The 26,407-nt window shown below is 33.0% G+C and overlaps 2 protein-coding genes across 3 annotated transcripts in view; one reads left to right on the forward strand and one right to left on the reverse strand.

Annotated features, from left to right (window-relative positions):
- The window catches only part of LOC113398275 (septin-7), a 477,393-nt gene that overhangs the window by 439,543 nt on the left and 11,443 nt on the right, over positions 1-26,407 (forward strand). The window lies entirely within an intron of this gene.
- LOC113398923 (lachesin-like) overlaps positions 1,751-26,407 on the reverse strand; it is a 108,637-nt gene continuing 83,980 nt past the window's right edge. For both annotated transcript variants that reach the window (XM_064215814.1, XM_064215809.1), the window contains exons 7-9: positions 15,460-15,579; positions 5,321-5,491; positions 1,751-3,553 (exon numbers count right to left, since the gene is read on the reverse strand). In XM_064215814.1, the coding sequence (XP_064071884.1) occupies positions 3,330-3,553; positions 5,321-5,491; positions 15,460-15,579 (515 nt within the window). In that variant the 3' untranslated portion in view covers positions 1,751-3,329. The remainder of the gene's footprint in view (positions 3,554-5,320; positions 5,492-15,459; positions 15,580-26,407) is intronic.

Here is a 26,407-nt window from a genome sequence, read left to right on the forward strand (position 1 = left end):
GCTTGATTATAATGAATAAATCTTTACGGCATATTAAATCACTTCCGGCAGTTCATATTGAACTAGAGGTCAGTAGTTATATTGTACGATAGACAAAGTATTATAAAAAACGTATGTCCTTGTATTTCTAATAAATTAATTTTTAATGTTAACTTGAATACTAGTAAAAAATGAACTATTAAATAGTTATTTATTATTTTTTTAATTCAATATTATACGTTGTATTCCACCAACCCGCATTGGAGCAGCGTGGTGGAATATGCTCCATACCTTCTCCTCAACGGGAGAGGAGGCCTTAGCCCAGCAGTGGGAAATTTACAGGCTGATTATGTTTTATGTATATTATACGTTCATAACAAAATCAATAAGCGTCGAATCAATTCTAAGCTCAAGTCACCAACTCCATTTATCGTGACGTAGTGGGTACCACCTATATCAATACAATTATTGTACCGTAACATCAATATGCATTGCTTAGTTCCGCATTGAAGGGCGTCTGAGCAGTGTGATTACACTAGGGACATAACATCTTTAGTCTCATGGTTAGCGGCGAATTACTGACGTATCGGCTCAACTTCTCGTTGTCCCTGCTTGTCTTTGTTAAGAACTGATATGAAGCCAAATGTTACTCTACTCATTGACTACATTTTGCAGCTTAATGTTAATGTTAACAAAATAAATATCAAATGTAAATATTACTAAAAGTACATTCTAATTTAAAAGGTTAACATTTATATATGTATATAAAATAATAAAAATTGTATGTACTTGTATTTATATTATTTATATGGGTTGCGATTCCTGTATCGACGGGTTGCGGGTAAAAGAAAAGATCTTCAGTTCACAACATTGACCACTTCCTAAAGCAAGTTTACGTCAAGGTAAACTCTTGGCTGTCAAAACTTGCGAATCATCGATACAGCTCTTAACAGAAAGACAATTAAATACAGCTTTTACAACACTCATATAGTTTTATTGAAATAGTAAGTGTACTGCTTCCATATTGAGTAACAATTTTGACTTTGATTTTGACAATGGCTTCAGGGTTCGCCAGAATTTTTAAAGGTGTCGCGTGTTCGATAATGTTGATAAAGACTTATAGCTTATGGATACAAACGAAGTAATTAATTAAATTAACACAACCTAGGGCTGACATGATAGGTAATAAGAAAAAAAATATTAAAACACAATATTGCTGATCGGTTAAAAACGCCAGTCACACAATACACAGATTCAGCACAGAAATAACACAGACGAACAGTGCGGGTAAGGGGCGCGAGGGTGAAATATAAACCATTAGTGGTAACCATATCATCTATATAATTATACTGTATACCATCTATGACTGCCTTGTTGATCTAGTGGCTTGATATAAGACCGCAGACCCCGAGGTTCAGGTCACTAACCCCAAGGCCGATCCGATAAAAGGTTATTGAAATTTTCAGTCGAAAATTTCTCAGCAGCAGCCCGGAGTCTTGAAGGTGGAATTGTGTACATTCCCGAGTCTCGAGTAGTACGTAAAGCCTGGCCTCTTTCCGGTCATGTTGGAATTGACATTCCATCGGATTTTGAGAGATTGCACCTCTGTTTACAAACTTGTGTCCCTGTAATGTGGCCTATGTCCTACGTTGGCTACCTATTGGCTTATTATTATAGATACCTTTCTAAAATAAGAAATTAGTAATAAATTAAATATCTTTATTATTAGTAATAAGGAAGTTTTTTATACTATTTGGTAAATAAAACAACCTTTTTAGGTATGTATGTTTATAATGGTTTGCAGGCAATATTACACATTCATTATAAGACTGTACGTAGACACTGGCAGCAAAGGTACATGTTATTTACGTTAACTGAACGGAACAATAATTTATTAATCAACAAAAAAAAAAAACATTCGTTCTTCTGAAATTTAAACAATTTTCTAAGCTTAACTAATGGCTATATTTAATTACATTTACTATAGCATATAAATGGTGGTTCATAAATTCAACAATATTATGTTTAACAATTATTATTGTATATCTTATATTTTATAGCTTTTCAATATACATTAATACTATAAGTATGATAATCTGAGTACTATATATATATTTTATAAATATACATTTTACAAAAAAAAAGCTTTATATAGTTCCATAGAAAGCTACTCATTTATAACTATAACATAGCTTATATACAAATATATTTGGTAATTTTTTTTATGTAATTTTAAATCAATGTATTTTTTTTTCCTGTTAAATAGCATTATGATTAGTTCTAGCTTCGATACACTCAATTTAAAATTTCAAATAAATCTATTAGAACGGCTAAATTAAGATAAAATATCGAATTGCATATTCTTTAAATATGAAGTAGTATAAAATCGATATACTATGACGGCGAAGTAGTAAGTATATTGAGGAGCTAAGTGGTATACTTTTTATATATTTTACATGGGGTGATTTAATTGTTACTATCGCTTGACAATATCACATGTATCTGTTTCCGGGAATTATAAACACAGCTGACTTATAATAAAACTAGCGAGAGTGTAAACTTCCTAAATATTGTTATTGCTTGTAATGTATATGTTATTTTTATTATGAAATAGTTGTGAATTATAAAAATAAATATATATGTTTGTAACGACTAAGTCAATCAAAATCAAAATTAAAATTAAGTATCTAAAACAATTGTTAAATTGAACGTTCTGTTATAAGTTTTTTGGCTGTTCATAATCTCGCTAGGTTAATTAGAATCCAACGGTATTTATAGTTATCCGGTGCCATATCTATGCATATACAACGATTATTATTGAGCTGGGATCACTATACACGGTCACATCACATATCCACAGTTTAATTGTCACTATAAGTTCATATAAAACATAGCAACACTGACGTACATCTGTGAGGTAATCTCCAACTATCTGGTCCTTGTTTTCAATATGTTATACAATTAAATCCTAACAAGTTTGCTCACATTAAATATGAAATCGGACAAATATAAATAACAGTTTACAAAGGCGATTTCATATTCAACCGTATAGAGTGGGAAGACGCGGTAATGAGAAAATCATGTTTAAAACTTGGAAGAACAATAGATTCGTGATATACCGCGAGGTACTCTTACATATGATTTCTTGGTAGTCTTGCCATGTTTTCTCTTTTTACCGGGATAGTGTTATTGAAATTTTGTGGTGATGTATTTGTTAAATCAAAACGATTTTCAGGATCGATGTAAATTTATATAACCTGTATTTATTACAATAATTCTAATTCGTCGCTACCTGTACGTTGTACGTTATCCGTTTTAATTTTTCGTGGTTACCCTACTAAGGAGAAAGTTTAGCCCATGGCGTAGACTAAGGCTGATATTAAAAATATTGCGTACGGCGTGGTTCGGGTCGCGGCGGCGGAGGGCGGCCCTCCTCCTCCAAGGAAGCCTGCGTCCTCCGCACGCCCGCCCTCTCGGAGTGATCCTTGAAGACTGGATCGGACGTCATTCGTCTCTTCAAGATCTGAATCGCGATCATCGTCTGGTCGGTTCTTGCTGTAGGGCAACTCCATTTCTGTTGCGAATAAGTTTCTAATTAAATGTTTGGTCATAAATACATATCAGAGTTAACTCGTTATTTAATTAATTAAATTATTTTTTTCTAAAATCATCATATCGTCTATGCTCCACCAATATTCGGGACTAAGATGGTGTCTCTTATGTCCGTCGTAGTACACCAGCTCATTTGCTCTTTGAATACAAAACAATACTAAACATTGCGGTAGATTATATGACGAGAGTGTGTTACCTACCCAGTTGATCTTACACAATTTTAAATGTACCAGTCCATATTAATATATCATTAAACGTGGTTAGTAATTCCAGATATAAATGTTACAATGTACGGTAGGTATAGTATGCTATACTTTATTTGATTTTGGAAATCATATTTATAGTCTTATATAGCTTGTAAACCAAAATTTCAATAGTAATTTTGATATTCGGATTAACACAATTCATTAGTTTGCGGTATTTAATTTATAGTAACATATTCCTGATTTATTAGTTAGCCTAATATTTAGTCCGTGTACACATAATATGATATATTTAAAACAAGCAAATCCACCAGCAAATGTCTGTAATGCATTATATATTAAAACCTTTTCCAAAAAACGGTGCATCTTCCGGTATAAGTTTTTTTGATATTGGTCAAGTAGATAATCAGAATCAAATCTAGAAAGTCATTTTATCGTAATTCTAAATGTCGTATCGATGAAAAACTTTGCAATTATATTTTGTACGGATTACACAAATAATCACAGGCACAAGGGACATAACATCTTAGTTCCCAATGTTGGTGGCGCATAGGTGATGTAAGGAATGGTTAATATTTCTTACAGCGCCTTTGTCTATGGGCGGTGGTGACCACTTACCATCAGGTGGCCCATATGCTAGTCCGCCAATCAATGCCATAAAAAAAAAAAACAATATAATCTTTAATAGCTTCTGGTAGCTTATAAAATAGAGCCATTTTATGGTAAGTCTTACGTTGCCAATGTCCAAGGACAAGATGACTACCATATGCCTATATGATATGACCATATGATGACTATCCATAAAATAAATAAAACAAAATAATAAACTATTCGTTACAACACCAATGCGCCACCATCCGTGAGAACTAAGTAATCCATTGTGCAAGTAGTTACACTGGCTTACTCACTTTAAACCGGAACGTAACAATACTGAGTACTGTTGTTTGCCGGTAGAATATAATTATATGAGTGATGATACAGATACCCATACACGCTTCAATTAAATAATCTGTCAAAATATACTAAGATTCTAATTAAATGTTTGGTCATAAATACATATCAGAGTTAACTTGTTATTTAATTAATTAAATTATTTTTTTCTAAAATCATCATATCGTCTATGCTCCACCAATACTCGGGACTAAGATGTCGTCTCTTATGTCCGTCGTAGTACACCAGCTCATTTGCTCTTTGAATACAAAACAATACTAAACATTGCCGTAGATTATATGACGAGAGTGTGTTACCTACCCAGTTGATCTTACACAATTTTAAATGTACCAGTCCATATTAATATATTATTATTTATTTATTTCTAGAAATATATTTTAGTCTCAAATGAAATGTTAGGATTGTGTTCAGAAGAGCAGCGACAATGGTATGAGTCCGAGGACAAAAATCAAAATCAAAATATAAAAGCACCTTTGATTCGTAATTTTAAAAGTTATTTTAAGTGAAGCTACCATATCAGGATCTCAGAATCAGGAGCAATTAATATTGATTTAGCTTTGAATGAAATAACTTACCATACATTCTAATATTTCCCTCGGCATCTCCAATAGAGTTCTTCGAGATGCACTTGTATCCACCGAGATCCGTGCCCTGTATGTTCCTTATCACAAGCCGCATTTGGACGCTGTACGCAGAACTGTTGATCTCACTCATGTGGTACTTGTCGTTTGATATGATCATTTCACCTGTGTTAAACATTCAAACAAAACAGTTAAGTTATTATTTATTCAATGATTGTTTCAATACAATAATATTTATGATACATTATTTTGTCGTAATGATGTCAATATAAGGTGAGATTATCTCCATTACGGAATATGATTATGTATAAGGATATCTATACTTCTATATTAATATTATAATTGCGTGTTTCCGTCTGTTTGTCTGTATGTCTGTTACATTTTCACGACTGAACCAATGTATCAAGTTTGATTAAATTCGTTACGCAGCGAGCTTGATATAGGCTATTATCAATTAAACCTTCAAGGGGCTAAATTTGGGGATAAAAGATTGTATGTAAATTATTCAATTTTGAAGTTGAAAATGTACAAATGGAAACCTGAAGATGAATAATACAGTCACATTGTCAAGAACACAATGAACACTATAATATATAAGTATTAAAAAAACATTCATTTAGGACAGAAAAACATTGCAGTCATAAAATTAATATAATTGTACGAAAAAAAAAAACGATAAAAAAGTATATATACCAATTCAAACAAAAATTTAAAAAAAAAACCACAAGTATAGTGTTGTTCTTTCGAAATAAATAAAAGGCTTGATGATAGTGAGTGATATGAATTATTTTTGGAATTAGGCCTGTATTAAATGGGAGGGGGATGAAACTGAACAAATTAAGTGATCTTAATTTTACCCTCGTTACAGCGTCACTTATTGGTTGCAGATTGAATGATTCTCTAAAAAGGCACAGAATAAAAATATATCGTATATATATGCCATTCTTCATAAAATCTGCAAATTCTTTAAGAATTCATTTCGCATCTCACTCGTGAAATTTTTCCAACGATATACGATGATACGCCATTTCGATAGGTGTATCCTATAAATTTATAATTACAGTCAATGTCGCATATAACATTCTGACAATTCACGCTCGTGTTCTGTGGTGAGTTTCGAGTTTCTTCATACAGAATACCTCTACAGTTCTTAAAAATAGAATATATCAATAACTTAACTGTACAACGTCATGTATCAAACCCGGATTACCTACTCAACAATATATTATATAAACACAACATTTACATAATATATTGTGGGATAATTAACCCGATCGGCCAATACAGTTCCGCTTCCAGTTTTCGATTCTAAAATAACATAATAACTAACAGGCGATCACTAAAATTAGCACGTGATATTCAATTTAATTCTATGGAAGATTTTCTTACAATTCGATTATAATATTTCTTCTTAAAATATAGTTATTATTTATGTAGTCTAATTTTAAAAATCTTTTGCATTAATATTATAAGACTCTAATAATTAATAATTTTATATTAATTTTGTTTTCAGTTTGCGGAAAGTTTGTATTGTAGTTTCAGGATAAAGGCTAATGTTAATATGTATTACATTTATTGTTACTCGGAGAAGAAAATTTTTAGTCAAGTTAACGTTTCCGAGAGCGCATTGACAATAAACGGTATGCCTTATCATATTAAAGCTTATACAGTCAGAGTATAAAAAAACCAGTAGATAATGAAATCTGTACATTCAAAACTTGTGTCTAATGTGTTCAACGTATTAAATAAATTTCGTTGACGCTATTATTGGTTCTCCCTTTATTCGATAGGCACGAGCGTTTCCGATCATTTATATTCTGGCACTTCCGACCATTGTCCGCCCGATACCGAAGTGAAATATGTTGTTTCGACATGTTATTCGAGCAATATTACATGTGATCATACATTTTGTATGTATAACAACTTGTAAATCGAGACTTTGTCAACTGTGGGACGTAAAAGTATATCCTTTTTTTATGATTTATATTTACTGCACATACATCTGAGTAACAACATTCGTTTGGTAATGGAAGTAGTTATATATATTTCTTATATATATTTAAAATCTTATATAATATTTAACCGAATTTATTCGATGGTATCCCATCGGAAACCCGCCAAAATTATTTATGGATTAGATCATTTTGGTAACCTGTTTTGCCCATTCCTTATTCTCCGTCAACATACTGTGAAACTCTGTTAAAAATATCTATTATGAACAACTCTAAGATTCCACATACGTGATTTTGTGTCGATATTTTGGAGTCATTGTTTTTGGTATACGGAAATTGCCATGAACTGTGTGAAACACAATGTTTATCATCTGGTTTTTATTTAACAAATAAAAATTGGAGTGTCTGTTTTTAATATTAAAATAACCGCTTTTTACTAAATGCTTATCTATGTTTACACGGTACATATACCAAAATTTTTTTTTTCTGTTTGTCTGTTTGTTCCGGCTCATCTCTGGAACGGCTGAACTGATTTAGACGGGATTTTTACCAACAGATAACTGATGTAATAAGTAGTAACTTAGGCTACAACAATAGCTTCTTAATTCTCTAATAAAATTATCTCAGGAACAATTTTTTAAACGATTTATTAAAAGTATTTACATTTAAAAGGCTAAACCATTAACGCCTATTTCCATATCTGACTACGTCGGCCAATCTCAAGGGAGACCAGCTAATTACACAGAACATAATTATTATAGTGCACGAGTGTGTGCTCAAACACAGGGTACTTTTCCCTCACTCTCATAATCCGATGGGACGGCAAATCCGACACCACCTGAAAGAGTTCAGGCGCAGCACCAACGGTTTTACGTGTTTTCTAAGTTACGGGAGTGTCCACACTTCCAATTTCGATACAAAAAACCAATAACTTTTTATCATCCCGCCTTCGGGTTTGAATCAAGGGTTTCGGTATCTACGGCTTTATAGCCAGTCAAATCAGTTAACACATGAGATGATTTTCGAAATTGAAAAAATATTTCTAAGTGCTCAACTACGTTCCATAAAAAAAACCGTGCAAAATTTGATTCTGTTGCACCAGTTGGTTGAAGCTGTGAGTTGTATACCAGTCAGATATTTTAAAATTAAGTAGATTGAATTCGACATTAATCAAATAAGGTTGAAAGGTGTTCAACTTTTATTTAATAGATTTTGCGTTGCTGCGATTTAAATAAAAGTCTGATCAAATTGTTTTTAATTTAGCAGCATATGTACATGTTTATAGAGTTTTGTTGTTACATAGCCTGTTTCCATTGTTGAGGAAATTTACCTTCATTGAGAGAACGATTGATGATTGCCACTAACGGTCTAAATAAAAAGGCTGCTCAATGCTTCACGAACAAAGAAGGAATATTGAACGGTCCAGCATCCTTAGAAGAATCTATATTTTTCAAAACTTAGTAAACGTCGGTTTCAGTGTATTGAAGGTAAACTTTGTACATATTTTGAAATACGAGATGGTTCTGGTTGTCAATTATTTGATTGGAATATACACAAGAAAAATGTTTTTCGATAAGGTTGACAATATAAAAACCATTTTCAGCTATTACATTGTCAAGATGAAGAACCGACGGAATGGAATTATTTTTAGATTTTTTGTCGAAAATCGTCGAAAGGTTTTATTTACTATTTCTCATAAGAGCTTCCTGAACATTATTTTTATAATTTATAAAGCATTCATCATCCGATTTGTTACAGCGACCTTTAATTAGTTCTAATTCTAATATATTCTGCGTTTTTTTTTATATTTTCGAAGCCTTAAACTTACATATATTTTTCCATTAGTAATTTAATCAGGGATGTGGTGTACCATATTGGATAACCTTTGGAATCATTCTTAGTTGTCCTCGGAGCATACTTTTATATGAGGGAATCGAGTACTTTATACAATATAGAAATCATATGTTCAGCATGTAGTACGTTGCATAAACTCATGAACTCCTACAGAGCATGTAAAGTATAGATGTAAAGTTTTAATCGATGGCAGAACTTTGTACAATCTCGTCTGGCTTGGTACCTCATCATATATTCAATCATCAACATATATATATGTGTTAAGATATATATAACGGGGCGCGGTTACTTTGGTTGTTGATTTGGATAATTAATTAATCGAGTAGTTGGCAATAATGTTTGATGGCTGATTTACTTTTAAGAGCGGGTCACCCCGAATGGAGTTGTAAGTGTCATGGCAACGCGAGTCGTTATGTTTTGACAAGCTACTCGAGTGCGATGGTTGCTTGCAAACCCATTTGCTCCTAATCCAATTGTCGGATCAATCCCCGAACCCAACTGTTCGGCATCCTGCTCCTCCGACATATATATATCTTAACACAGGCATGACGCACTAGGTGGTAAGGCCTTGTCCGTCCGTACGTTGATATATATATATATATATAGTTCTCGAGATCCTGGGTTCAAACTTCAGGTCGCGTCGATATAAAGTTGTTTGGTTTTTCTAAAGATAAATTCCCAATAGCAGCTTGGAGCCTGGATCTTGGCAGTGCTTACCAAAGCACCTAAAACTGTTGGTCTTGGGCCTGAACTCTGTACGGTCGTATTTCGCGTTCCATTGGATTACGAGAGCGCAATAATCTGTAGCGCTCACCGCTATTAATATATAGGAACACAATATAAAACATGGACCCACTCGGACTGCTTGCAGATAGCACTCAAGAAAAATCATCCTGTTCATAGTCTAATAGATTGCATTATACAAGAATTCATATTTTTAATAAAACATTATAAAACAGATTACACGCTATTATTATTCTCATAAATATCATAACGGGGAAGCTTCAGTAGATCATCTTTACCCGAGATATTGTAAGTACCTCGTTACTTTATCCGTTGAGAACGTTTAAAATGTGTAAAGACCGAGTCGGTCCACCGATTCCGCTGGATTTTCGTTGTTAGCTACATTATTACTGCGGTCGAGGGTCAGGGTGCTTTCCACTTGTCCTATATTAAAAATAGCTTGAATTCTTTATATATTGCTTATTTTTCGTGTTTTTTTTTTTTTATTATATTTTCTTCATTTCCATCTTGACGTTTTGTTTTTATTACGAAGTTTTTGCATTCTTTATCACTTTTATTACGTTTCAAATTGATGTATTCATGTGTCGAATACGAAAACGATGGTAGTAAAACAATTGTAAATAAATAAATAAATCGTTGGAAAATAAGCCTAATGGATATCGTATTTAGAATCTAAAGTTTATTTTTATTATTTGTAATTATGTGGTTTCGTTTATATTGACATATGTATATATATGCCAGTCGTTCATTTCATAAGTCAATATCAGACAAATATCAATAGTTGGGGTATTATATATTTCTAATTGAAAGGTTATTTATAAGGCAAGAACGTTGACTGGACAGCCGGCTGTGGGCTTGAGTCCGTATGAATTGACCACAAATCTGCGGCCCACTCGTTGCAACTGACACCTTGCTTGACGTTGGTCTGCGAAGGACACACCCCCTTTTGTTTATAACACAACAAGTTTATTAATTAACGATTAGTGTCGACAGACAAGCTAATAATTTCATGTTAATTATACATAGCAAAATAAAAATTAAATTATTTAAAGAATCAATAAATAATAATTACGTCATTGTATTTTGATTATGAGATAATTATATTTCGTATGGTTTTGTGAAAGCAAAGAAGGTTGATGTGATAAATTCTCATATTAATATTCGGTGTTTGAGCGAAAATCGATAAGTCTGGAATTTTAATTAGGTTTGACAACAAAATTATGGCAAAAACTGCAGAGGCTGTTTCGGTCGCTTGCGACATCGGACACACCCATTCCATGTCAGCTGCGGCCGCCCTGCCGCTTGTCCCTGCTCGTCACGCCTGTGTATTACCTAATTTAATTTGTACTCCTCGCAATTTATGGCCTACAGAGCCGTCTGACCGTCCATCACCTATATTTGTGACTATTGTAAACAGGCCATAAACAAATCAGCGTGCTCAAATAAATTATCAACAAAATGCAACATATTATAACAGTGTTTTCAGATATCGAAAGGTGAATATAAAATTGAATTTTATTTGTGTGGACATTGTGATATGTGTGAGTAAATATCGCGACTGTAGCCTAAAGCAATTTGAAGCGGGCGGCCAGCGGTCTTTGTTGCATATCGGGCGGTAATAGAATTTGGTTCGCTTTTTGCGCGGTCAGTCGCTCCGGCCGCGTAATGGCGGGCTCGGTTGCCTTTGTAACTGCATCTAAATCTGCCCCCACTACAGTTCTAGTCGCGAAATACGATTATGATGTGTTTTATTTGTTGTCTATAGAGCATTTGAACAAAAAAATACCGGACGAAACTGTGTGGGCACGAATATCACTGACAGAGAAAATAAAAGAAGCATATAGCGTTGTTTTAAATATATATTTCGATAGAGAAATAAACAAATACAATTTACGTTAAAATAGCCCATTAAGAGTTGAAAAACAGAGGGTAATAAAATTTAACAAATCTTGGGAAGCACTTATGCAAACGGCCCGAAAGTCATCGGTTTAAAAACAATTTAAGGACCGCATTGCGAACAACTTTTGTACGTTTTGTCGGTTAGGGGCAGCTGCTTTTCAGCCACACATGCCGTGGGTGCACTAGCGAGCAACGTAAATCCATTCCTAACTCGACTTTAGTGGCCGGTCGTTGTCGCGTGCTGCAAAACGCACTATCCGGGGATATTGGCGCCTCTGGAATGTTCCCCTGTTTGCATTAGCCGTATCCGAAAATTGTTTCACTTTCGAATTCGGAATGCATCTTTTTGTCCTATTTACATAGAGTGGCGCATTTCGTTAAAAGTTTATACAGACTGAGCAAAAAAGATAAAAAATATATACATATAAATTAGTTTACTGATGATATTTGTTATGAAAAAAAACGAAATAAAATTTAGTTTTCCATACACAACTTTATGCAATTAGATGTTACAACTTATTTAGAATACTGTATGATATATTTTTCAATTATATATTGAATTAGAAATTACAAATAAAAATGTATTTTACGTCCATATATCTGATAGAAGTATCAGTTCTGTCGTCTTAGTTTAACGAAAGTAATTATAAGCATAACAAATAATTACACAGTAAAGTTAATTCTATCTACATCGTTTGTTTAATCCTTCAAAGAAAACCTCTCATTTAAATACTTCGTACATAATCATTTCAGCCAGTGGTATTTTTGACCATCTGTCACCTGGGTACTAAATAAGCAACTTTCATTCGCAGGGTGTCGTTGTAATGAGAAGTAATGAAGTTGCCTACCCGTCTACGTTTTCTTAGGCTAAGAGCCTTATTTATATTAGTTAGAACGTGTTTTTATACAATTTCCTTTTGTTCATTATAAATAAAGTACTCTGTATATTATTTTTGGGCTTAACCTTAATTCATAGTCAAAATGATATACGTTTCTGACGTAATGTCACATAGATTTTTTATCTGTATTTTACATCATTAATAAAAATATGTACATGTGAAAAAGTAACCGTACGAAATGCTTCTAAAAATGTAATAAAGTTAATTTAATATTAGAATTCATTTCAGGTTATTAATTTTTCCCGCTCCGGCAATATTTTACGTTGTCATCCCTTCGTAAAATTACGGGGCCGTTAATAAGTTATAACATTGACGCTATGTAATCAACGTCAAAATAAATCGTTACGTAATAAAAAATCTTGATCTCTTATATATTGATCAATTAGTAATAAACATATTAGCTCTTATAATTAAAACAAATACAAAAATGAGCACCGAGCCGAGTTGGTGCAGTGACACGTGTTTGAAAAATCCAGCCAAGTGCAAGTCGTACACGTTCACGAAGGGTTTCGTACCATTATTTTTAAAAACGGCAAAAATATCATATCTGGTGTGTATTGGCTTAAATATATGTTTTATATTAATTTAATTATTTATGTTTAAAGTGAATATATAACTATATATTCTGTAAATATCTCAAGTGGTAGACACTTGTTGCCGTTATCAATGTCGAGAAGAAACGAGCGAAAAAATCATTTTGTTGTATCGGAGCCCCTTAAATATATATTTTATTCTGTTTTTTTTATTTGTTGTTATAGCTGTAACAGAAATACATCATCTGTGAATATTTCAACTGTCTAATTATCACGGTTCATGAGATATAGCCTGGTGACAGATGGACAATCAGACGGACGGACAGCGGAGTCTTAGTAATAGGGTTTTCTTAATAATAGGGTCTTAGGTTTTAACCTTTGGGTACGGAACCCAAAAACTGATCACGATTCGCGTTCAAATCTAATAAAAATATAACTGTGTGTATTCACTTGCTATTTTTATTTATAATTATTAATTTATTTAAACCTTTTATAATTTTTTCCGCTTTCTAAAATTAATTCTTTGTTAAATCATAACAATTTAATAAATTGCAGTCAAGAATCCTCTTTATTTTTCTGCACATCTACGGCTGGAGCTTTTCAATATAAGACTATAGCCGATTTTTTATATGCAGCTATCGTCCCATAATCACTGAGACAAAATTCGGCTTACGCTATTAATATATAAGAGAGATATATATATATATATATATATATACACATACATACATATATATGTCAATGTAGGAAAACATCGTGAGGAAATCTAAAACCTATTAATTTATCTTATGATGAGGAGCCCTGCCTTGCCTTTGAACATTTACAAGACGTTACTCTTTTTTTTTTTAATAAAACGTATTATAGTAAGCAAGGTACTAGCCCACGAGGCCTGTCAGGATAGATAGTAGAAATATAAATAACGACCTCTTTAATGACTACTTTAACGCTTTCAATGTTCTTTATGAATAATTAAATTAGTTGCTTATTCCGTTCTTGAGTTTCGTGCCTGAGACTTAATAAGCTTTATGAATTACGAGTAGCTCGTTAAATATCGGACTTGTCTTTATATTTGCCTTTATCAAAGTATATTAAATGTTTACCCTGCGTTTCCGTGTTTGCTTGTACGCGCTTGTGATGTCCGTTCAGAAAATAAAATTCGCTTTCCGTTTCCTAGCGCTGTAGTGTTTGTTAAGGACGATGAGAAATTCATTAGTAATCGTTTGATGGTATTATCAATGTGGTATATTTGAATGGCGTATTTCGAAGTTGCAATTATTGCATTACTTTTTACTGTGTACACGTTCCGGTTAGACGCGGGTACAATAAGGGCCTACACAACTTTTATATTGAAGAACTAACATACAAAAAGAAAGTTGATATTCTCGGGTTTTCACTAATATAATATACATGTATCATATACATATATACCTTCCTCTTGAATCGCTCGGTTTATTGATAAAAACCCAATTAAGATCCATTGCGTAATTTAAAAGATCTAAGCATAAAAGCGGAAACGACTTTGTTTTATACTGTGTAAATGTTAATATTTTATTCAATAATAAGTAAGTAATCATAAAACTATGAACCCGAAAACAGTTGAATTTGAGCGTCACATAATTTTACTGCTTTTAAAATCGGTTTGTTTATGGGGAAATTGATTAGTTTTTTATATATTTAAGTCTTTAATTAAGAGCCGAGATGCCCCACTGGTTAGAACGCGTGCATCTTAACCGATGATTACGGGTTGAAACCCAGGCAAGCACCACTGAATATTAATTGCAACAATAGTGCTTAATTTGTATTTATATATAATTCATCTCGTGCTCGGCGGTGAAGGAAAACATTGTGAGGAAACCGGCATGTGTGCCTAATTTCAACGAAATTCTGCCACATGTGTATCCACCAACCCGCATTGGAGCAGCGTGGTGGAATATGCTCCAAACTTTCTCCTCAAAGGGAGGCCTTAGCCCAGCAGTGGGAAATTTACAGGCTGTTACTGAAGTCCTTAATATGAATAGTTCTGATGCTCATTCTAGATGAATATGCCGCTGTGAATAAATAATATAAAAATATTTTTCTCAACATATTTATGATATTTAATTGGATGAAAATAGTACTGAGACTCTTGCGTGTACTTCTCAAGATAATCTAAATTCTGATCTGGTGATAAATTTACATTTAATCTACACTTGTATGTGTTATGTGTGTATACTTGTATGTCTATGTGTGTGTAGATATATTATTTGACTTACCATTCTCTCTCGTCCAGTAATTGATGGCTTTAGGTGAAGCCTCCACGTGGCACTGCAAAGTGACATCGGTGCCGGTTGGCGCGCCTACCAGCTGATTCGGCACTTGGACCAGAGGGTGGACTGCAAATAATAATTCTAATTACTTTTTTTATAGTACGTGGCTAAGATGTTAACCATTCTTACTTGGTCAATGTACAATGATTCTGATATGCATCGTGTCTGTACACTGGCTTACTCACACATCAAACCGGAACACTTACATACAAAAAATTATCATGACGATGATTGGCAAAAATTATAAATATATAAATGTATGTCTTATGCGTATTTTACAGAATAACCCTGTCAGAATAAAAACACAATCAAATGAATGTACGGTATAGAATGCAAGTAACATTTTGCGTGTGTTACATAGTTTTCTATTTAAATAAATATTCCACGTGACTTTATTGACTATTTCAAACGCGTTGAATATAATTTATCTACACATAAACCAGGCTGTGTGCTTTTATAAAGCGCACATAATTTAATATTAAAAGAGTTTGAAAACATCTCACAGTAGGGAAAATTCCTCTTTTGATAAGGTAGTGGGGTTCGTATCACTACCACTGAATTTAATGAAGGTAATCAACAATTATTATCCGTGTAAAGAAAATGTTATAAATTATAGAATTATAATATTTATGTTATATCGGATTATAATTATCCGATTAAATGAAGTGTGTATATAAACGCTAAACTGATATCACTCGTAGAATCGATAGCCTCTGGGGAAGGAAGTTTTCGAGTGGCGGTCATGAACCAAAACACGCACTGTGGGCGGAAGAGCGACGTGCCATGCGAGAATATCCTTTGAGGAGGCCTTTGTCCAGCGGTGGACGTATTCCGACTCAGATGGTGATGATGATTATATAAGATCTCCTTGTTTTAAGATATAGGAGGAAGCGCAAATGGGCCCCCAGATGGTAAGTTTTCACTACCGCCCATAAATTCGTAGCCGCTCATAATCTCATAATTGTTAAAGCGAAAATGAAAAACAGCTTTATTATTGTTTTTATTGAGAAATACTCGTGTAAATAAAAATCAAAATATACTTTATTCAAGTAGACTTTTATAAGAATTTTTGAATCGAAATTTTACAGAATTATTTTGTAGTGCTAAACGTAAAACTACCAGCAATTCGGAATGTTGATTCTACCGAGAAGAATCGGCAAGAAATTCAGTAGTTACTCTTTTCCAACATTTGAAATAGAAAGTTAAACAAAATTTAATATAATATATATTTCTTCCTGAAAGTCAACAAGTTTTAGCTCCACGATTTTTTATCATCTTTATGATCATGTGTTGAATAATATATCTTATTTATAAATGTTTATAACAAACGATTTGAATTTATAAATTTTATTATAGAAACAAATACCTTGTCCCAAGTAGAATTTATTGACTGTGGAGTCGGAAACATGACGTTATAAGCTTATCCTTACTTCTCGTGTAAATGATTATCACTGATTCTACTAAACTGATCAATGGTACTGTAAATTTACATAACATTATTGTAAATATATTGTGACGAAACTTGATGCATTCCTACTTTAACTAGACTATTGAGTGCGACTTATGTGTGTGTGATTATCACTTATGAATTATGCACAAGTGTGTGTGCAAATACAAAAATACTCTATAGGTTCAGTCACATAATTAGATGGGATGGCAACTTTGTACGACCGAAAAGAGTTACGGCGCATTATACCTATGTCAAGAATATCCAGCAACATTTTATACTGACTCAGACTAGACAAAAATAGATAAGATGTTATCGGCTATATTTTGAGTTTTTCCACGATCTGCATATGCTGTCATTGAAATTCCCTAGATAGTTACTTGAAATACAAGTAAATGGCGGGAGAAAAACTTGTTTATTGTACCGAACTGTACAGAAAGTATGCAACGAATTTTTAATGCGATAAATCGATTAAAATAAAAATTGGATTTTTTTAACAAACGAAATAAAAAATGTTTTTGTTAAAGTATAAAATAATTATAAATATATATATATAACAACATAAAGTTATTATATTATTAGTTGCCCTTTTGGATAAAATTGACATGTATAATGCGCGACGGCAGACGGCGTGACGCTCTCTTATGACGTCATTTTCTACTCCCTTATATAATAAGGACCTCCGTGGTCGAGTAGTGTGTACACCGGTTTTCATACGCCACTCCGAGATCCCAGGTTCGATTCCCGGCCGAGTCGCTGTAGAAAAAGTTCATTAGTTTTCTATGTTGTCTTGGGTCTGGGTGTTTGTGGTACCGTCGTTACTTCTGATTTCCATAACACAAGTGCTTTAGCTACTTACATTGGGATCAGAGTAATGTATGTGATGTTCTCCAATATTTATTTATTTATTTATTTATTTATAATAGAAAAAAAATGTAGTATTGTAACAGTAATGTTTTATTTATTGATGTTCTTAAGTTTGTTCATTGTTTTTTTTAATATATATTCTTTGAATAACCATGAAGTATGTTTCATATACTATAATAGGTTATACTCCTTTTGGCGCGTTATAAAAAGTGATGAAAGTGATTTTTTATGATGCGCGCGCACAGAGGACATGAAAACTACATGAATTAAATTGCTCGCAAAACCGCGAATTAAGTGTCAAATCATTCGAAACTGACAACTTCAAAGCTTACCTTATTGAACAACGTTTATTTTGCTAAAAAATATAATTTGAATTGAGTGTTATATAATAGTAGAGGTGAAAAACAATAAATTTCATTTTTCATAATAATCATTATTATTTTATTATTAATAAATAAATTATTATTATTTTATTATAAATAAATACATTATTATTATTTTATTATTAATAAATACATTATTATTATTTTATTATTAATACATAAATTATTATTATTTTATTATTTGTATTCAATTCAAAACACACATAAATAGAACTTCACACGCGTACAAGTACACGCAGTTTTTTGTTCAAATAATTTAATACAATTGCGTAACAATTCACTAAAATATAATAAGGGATATAAATTAAAAAACTTTGAAACCACAAAGGTTTTCTGCCATTTCAATTTTGAGTATATGAAATAGCTATTTTACAGTAGCAGGCCAGCGGTTTGCGATGATGTATACTAACCGCAGCATACATTCAACGTTTGTTGTGCGTACGGTTTTCATATTTAAATACTACATATTAAGGTTCGTTATGCTCTGGACAGTATTGACAGATTGCATGCGTAGTGCAGTGTTGTAAATACATATATATGTATATTGCAGTTTAACCCACATTTATGTTTACACAACTTTTCATTTATTTGCAGCAGTGTTTGCGTTGCTAGATAGATACGGCCTTTTGCGATTCACAGTTAAAATCATCCGTGTTTATACGCTTAGTATTATTTAATTTCGCATAATATATGATATAAATTTAGTATCTAGTATCATCTGGTTGGAATTTGTGCAATCACGTCTGGGTAGATACCACCCGCTCATCGTATTCTACCTCCAAACAGCAATGCTCAGTATTGTTGTGAGCCAGTGAAACTACAGGCACAAGCGATATAACATTTTAGTTCCCAAGGTTGATGTTATGTGAAATGATTCGTGATAGGCGAAATTATGAATAATATATATTAAATTGTGACGAATGATGATGAATTGTTACTAATGAAATGTTCTTCGTATCCAAGGTTGGTGGCGCATTGGTGTTTTAAGGAATGGTTAATATTGCTTACGGCGCCAATGTCTGTGAACAATGGTGACCAATTACCATCCGCTCGTCCAATTGACCATCCGTCTACATGAATTTAATCAAATAAAATATATCTTTTATGTTTTTTTCAACAATATTTAAATTTGTATAAAATATTTTTTGAAAAGTTGGACCATTGTACTTTACATTTATGTAAATAATTTCATTTGCATATATTTTATATGCATGTGCCTCACTAACGTTCAAGGGGAGAAGAAGGAACTGGAAGAAAGAAGACAAAACAATAGAAAAAGGAAATTATAGTTCTCAAATTAAACTTATAACTTTAAATCGAATGTAAATCTTTTTTTCTCAACAAAATAAAACCTCATGTATAATTATTGAAAAAATACTTAGAAGGTCATTTACATTTAATCGTGTAATCGAAGCTGGTGTCTATTATTTTAACAATAAATCTGTATTACAATACTTTGCTCATTGCCTATAGCTTTTAATTTTATTTGTAATCCGATTCCAGTGTACTAAAATGTTTATACGATTCAACATTAAAAAATAGGATGAATACGAGTATTTTATTTGTTTATTAAAAGTTAAAATGCGATAGTGCATTCCGGTATCCAGAATATTTGCTCAGCACGACTCGCTTCGCCACTTCGCGGCGAAATTCTGCACTTGTCAGGTGTTTATTCCAGAACCTTACTAGTATCGGTATTTTTTTTTTATTTAAAATTACTTCATTGTAAAAATACTTTACACGCTTAAAACAAATTTAAAACGGAGGTCATTTAAATGAAATCCGATGCATTCCATCCGACCAATGCACTCATTGTTTGATCCTTCATTTTTCATAAAAATATTTATTCATACTATTCGATAGCTAATTTACAAATTTAAGTGTAATGGATATTATTATTTTGTGACGTACCGCTTATGTTAGTTCAAAAGGTCATATGTTTTTAAGTCGGGAACATTTTTGAAACTTGTTAAATTTATACTTGGTGATAGAGCTTTGTGCAAATCCGCCTGGGAAGGTACTATAAACCTCTCATATATTCTTTTCTTTTACTTTATACTTTGGCGGACAGGCAAATAGGCCATCTGGTGGTAAGTAGCCATCACTGTCCGTAGACATCAGTGCTATAAAATATATTAACCTACCACCACCTAGATGTCCGAAAATCCACAACAGCGCGATTTTTAAGACATTTTCTGCCTCGCACAACCACTCTGTGGAACCAGCTTTCGCCGGCGGTTTTTCCGAACCGATACGACTTGGGAACCTTCAAGAAAAGAGCGTACTCTTTCCTGAAAGGCCGGCAACGCACCTGCAAGCCCCCCGGTGTTGCAGATGTCCATGGGCGGTGGTAGTCACTTTCCATCAGGTGAGCCTCCTGCTCGTTTGCCACCTCTAATATAAAAAAATATATATTTATTAAACTAACTACCAATCTTGGGACCTAAGATGTTATGTCTCTTATGCCTGTTTACACTGACTTACTTACTCTTCAAACCGGAACACATCGATGCTAAGTATGGCTGCTTGGCGGTAGAATATATTATTGCTTCTCAGCGGTATACCGACCGATTACAAGCAGTGTAACTACCATTGAAAATCAGGGTTGGGCTATTGGAACAAAACTTGGATTGAATGGTACATGTGTTTAGGATACGATTACTATTATTGCTTACCAAATTACTTTTTTTTTTTATTTTCTTTCCTTTTTTGTTGTGTTTTGTAGATTGAATTACTACTTATTTTTTATACTTTTTTATAATTGTGCCGTGTCCTTAATAAACGTTTCTTTCTTTCTAACAGTAACATAACTCAGTTCTCTCATCTCAGTTCCCAAGTTTGATTGTGCATCGGCTGTGTAAAGATTTATTTTTCTATGATGTCAATGTCTATGGCAAGGGTTGAGGACTAACCATAACGTGCCCAATTTGCCCGTCCGCCTACCCATGCCATAAAAAAGTATAAAAGTTAATATTTAGGTTATTGAAGAGGCTATTCCAAGTTACCAAATCGTCTTTGTTAAATAAAAATCAATCATTAGTATCAAAAGTTATATAAACTTAAAGTTTGTGTGCATATTTCTTTACCGCTCGCTATATAAGCCATATAAATGTAATTATAATCACTTAAAATTATTTATACGATTATTTATAATAAACGAGTTGTTTTGCTTCCAGTGATATTTATTTATTTTTAATAAATTATATCTAGACTTTATTGATCACCACAAAGTAAATGGAACAGAAGGCTGACTCGACTTGACAAAGGTCATAGACAACAATATAAATACTTATACAATAAAACTATAGAATAAAAAAACATATATATACACATATAGTATCTACAAAATAAAGATCGATCTATACTATCTATGGTAAAAACACATTAGTGCATTGTGTCATGAGAATCCTGTGAGAGATATTCTGAGGCTTAAGACTTTTTTAATTCCACGCGTAATACAAATTTTAAATTAATGCGGGTCAAACCGCATGACATAGCCATTCTTGTATATAAAAACGGATATCATTTTGAGATTAATGAATTTCGGTATCGTTTTGTTGATAACCAAGACAGTTGCTATAGATATGTATTTTTTATTTACTTTGTCGTATTCGCAGATACGTGGCTCTGCAGCACATCGATTTCTATACCGTTCAACCGAACGGCATAACTATTGGTATACACACAGACAGGGCAAATTCAACCTTAGCATATCATACGTATACCATAATAACTAAAAACTCTTTTCAGGAGATCTGTGTTCCATTTTCAAAATGAATTAAACGCGGGTAAAGGCAGGTTTAGTGTTAAATATGACAATGGAAATTTTAATTAGAGTAATACAGTTTTCATAGGCATAACTATTGGTATATACACAGACAGGACAACTTCAACCTTAGCATAAAATACGTAGGTTGCTATAATCACTAAAAACTCTTTTCAGGAGATCTGTGTTCCATTTTCAAAATGAATTATACGCGGGTAAAGGCAGGTTTAGTGTTAAATATGATAATGGAAATTTTAATTAGAGTAATACAGTTTTCATAGGCATAACTATTGGTATACACACAGACAGGACAACTTCAACCTTAGCATAAGATACGTAGGTTGCTATAATCACTAAAAACTCTTTTCAGGAGATCTGTGTTCCATTTTCAAAACGAATTAAACTCGGGTAAAGCCGCGAGGTAGGTTTAGTGTTAAATATGACAATGAAAATTTTAATTAGAGTAATATAGTTTTCAAATGTTACTCGGTCTGTTTTCCATCGTCGCTTCGCCAGTTCGTGGTAAATTTTCATTGCGTTTGTCAGCTGTTTGCTAAGAGCATTATCCCAGGACCGGCTTCCTGGATTGTGTTTTCGTCGGACTAACCGTTTGTTCGCAAATTAAACTCGTATTCTCGTTGTTTTTACATCTTATGAATTACTTCGAATATAATATTATGGAGTGATAATGTAATGAGAAAATTTATATAAGTTATATATTTTGTGAAATCGCGATATAAATAAGAAATAATTTTATCCAAAATAACAGATTTATCATCAATACGATAATAGCCTGGATATATTCGGAACATCTCCAGCAAACTGATTTGGTCTGGACTTACGCGTATTTCATCTGAAACTTGTAGGTTTCCTCACGATGTTTATTTTTCATCGATTAAAACGAGACTAATTACTAACCTGAATCGAGCACATTGAAACTTACCTGATCCCTCGACGTATTAATCTAAAAGCCGATCTCGGGGCGACAATTTCATATCATCTATTTCTGCATAGGTACTACCCAAAGGAACAGATAACTAAGAAGAAATATCTTTGTACCGAAACCAATATATTCTTTATTCAGATACGCCCAATGAGGCAATTTTTAAACGGCTATTCGACTTGTAGTTTCTATCAAGAAACTGCTTTTCAATTATTGATATAAGTATTGAACGAATTTACTCTATTTTAGTATTATAATAATAAAAATGTACATAAACTTTTCGATATTTCTTTAAGTCTGTTAAGAGAGAATTAAGGAAAGAATTTTCCCTATTCGCCTTAGATTGCAGCTTATTTGCGGTTATTCTCTTTGACCGTCGTTATGATCCTTTAGACGGCTTTTACGACTTCAAGTGGCCAATTTAGCGAACAAAATCTGAACAATTATTTTTGTTCTAATTAATAACTCGAAGGGCCAATAAGGATCGCCATTTGCTTGTAAATAAATCGAAATAATGAATCGAGGAATATAACTTCAGCGAATATTGATTCGAATTTTCGATAAATGTTTTATATAAAATTTCAAAACAAATTTTAACAGAGTTGATTAAGAAATTTTCGAAGGTATAAGTAGCTTAGGATTCTCCGCAGCAATCAAAAGTTACGGGAGTTTTCTCGAGAAGGATTCCGCGCGGAATTCTTGAAGTGACAGTTTGATTAACAGAGCGGCGCACACGCTGCGCCATTTTCGGATCTCGGTGTTTTGTAGTCAGCACTAGGTTGAGATTTTATCGAGATTTCTTACTAGCTTAACGAAAACGTATTTGTTGGTTAGAGCACATTTCCTTACTGAAATTTACAGTTACCCAGCGCATTGTTCTTATTTTATCTAAAACTTAAAACGTTTGCGGTTTTGCAAGTTTAAAACGAAAAATGTTTGTGATGTATTATTATGAAAAAACTTGAGGACAATATTGTCGTCTGTAAACATCGTTATAAATCCACATAAATAACGGCACTGCAGAGCTTATAATCTCCAAGAAAACGTTTGTTTTAGATTAAACCAAGAGACTCGGGGTAATTGATTACGATTTGTTCACTTCGCTGAAGCGTTTCTTTTCTCTAAACTCATTTACCTGCCGTCTTGAGGCTCCAGTGAATCAACTAAAAGAAACTCACCGCGTTACGAGGCACTTACTGTTACAAATGAATTGCTTTACTCGTACCGGTCCAAAAAGTGTTTTTATGTTCCCGTAGGGCGGCCGCAGGTCCGCGATAGGCCGTTATCATTCGTTTTCGGCGAAGGAAATTTAAATTAAATATTTGAGAGCGTTAATTTTGTCTCCTCATCGAGCGAACACGACGCATTCTTTGCGAAGTAATTAAACTGAGTGAAAGGGTTCCTGGCTGTAGTTTGTTTGTTCGCCTGAAATTGCGTTTCCTATGAAGTGAATTTCTCTTAGTTGTCACTAAGAGAAGCGCGCTTTTATTATTTGTTTTATAGATCCGAGTTTAAAGTGCCAAACCACTAAACGATGTTTTGATAATGAGGCTTACATTGTCTTTGTGCGAGTTTCGTTCGTATTATTTTAAGATTTCATTTACTAATTATGTTTTAATGACGCTTTCGTATTCAGTTAAAACGTTTTGTAGTTTGTTGAAAATAAATTTTAGTAAAAAATAATATTGCTACTGACAATATTGTACAGAATTGTATTTATATAATATGTAGTTACTAGAATTATATTTTGTTAAGTTAGTTTTACTGGCGAACTGGTATTCTTAAGACTACGAATTTACTTTACCTGGTGGAAGGGCTTTGTGCAAAGCCGTGGGTATGTAATACCCACACGTACATTCGACCATCAAGCATCTATTCTTAGGCACCAGGAACATAACATCTCAGTAAGAAATGTGTATTCTTTTTTCTTGAAGGTTCCGTCCGTATCGTTCCGAAGTCGTATCGGATCGGAAAAATCTGCGGCGAAAGATGATTTCACAAACTGGTTGTGCGAAGCAGAAAATGTCTTAGAAATCGCGTTGTTTTAGATTTGCGGACATCTAGGTGGTGCGGGTGAAATTTAGAATTTGGGCACGATGTCCGAAGGTGAAATTCAGTAGCCAGGTTTAATCCAAGAAAATCCTCGAAACATTCCTTGTGAAAATACGGTAGATGATGACAAAATGACAAAGTTAGATAGTCCATATATTTTTATATTCGTATATAAATACGATATACTTTTAACATATGTAGGTTAATAAACAACTATGTACACACGGCAGTCCAATCAGTCGAGTGTTTACATCGGTACTGCCAATAACTGAATGCAAATACCTACCGGACAACGCTCGAATCGGCAGTGGCTAAAGCCTCGAAAAACTTTTACACATATTGAACTAAAACCGAAAGTGGACCGATCCAATTCATGAATTTAGAACAGTTAATTAACGTTGAAAAGTATGCCAGCGGTTAATTGAATTAAATGAATGACCAAAGTTTAGATTTTGGTTTCAATTACAAGTTCAGGATGTGAGTTCGAATTTTATATAATGGATTTGAAAATGGAATATTTTTTTTTACATGTACATTTGTTTATTTTGTGAAACGAACAATCCAAAACAATTAATCTCAACATTTGGTGTGTGTTTGTGAATTATAAGTCAGTTGATTTAGAATACGTATTACGTTTATAATTTCCATCAAAATATAATTCGATATGTAGATATGCTATTTAAACGTTTAAGGTCAAACAGACATGGTATAAATTCAAGCTTTTGATAAATCTTAGTCTCAAAACTGATTCGATATAGTTATAAGTCAAATTGTCTCGCTGTTGACGCACTCGTGAGAGCTCAATGCAAGTAATATGATCGAAAGCTTTGTCGAAATTAATTTAAAATTTCATGAATTTTATAAACATTGATGGATCACTGTCCTGGATGCTTCCGATAATATTTTTGGAATTCGGGCATCATTCGATTGTATTATATAAATATACTAGCGCCCGACCCGGCATCACATGGCTGCTATTTATTAATAAAGAAAATGAAAAGTGCGAAAATTATAAGCATGTCATAAATACGTTTTATGAAAATATAAGTAATTTTGACTACCAAGGTCAAAATGTAATTGTTACAAGCATCTGACCACCCGTCTCGTAGCGTTTTCTTTTCGTAGCACATAATTTGGAAACGGTGATATGTTCAAATTATTCATTCGAATATTTAAAAAAAAAAGGCAATTTTAATCTATGTCAAATACCTAGGAAAACTAACATATTTATCTGAATGAGGATTAATAGTTTATTTTAGAAATTGGTGCACAAATAATCTTTAGTTTTTTATAATATATTATCAATGTACTATAGTAGACAAACATGTATTATAGCAGACCGTTATGTGAAAATTTTGAGGACTTACCATTGATAGTTCGTTTTAATGTATCTCCGGTGTTTAGTCAGCGTTAACCATGTAAACTTACGAAAAAAA

Source organism: Vanessa tameamea, chromosome 2 (assembly GCF_037043105.1).
Source record: "Vanessa tameamea isolate UH-Manoa-2023 chromosome 2, ilVanTame1 primary haplotype, whole genome shotgun sequence".
In the NCBI taxonomy this organism is placed as follows: domain Eukaryota; kingdom Metazoa; phylum Arthropoda; class Insecta; order Lepidoptera; family Nymphalidae; genus Vanessa; species Vanessa tameamea.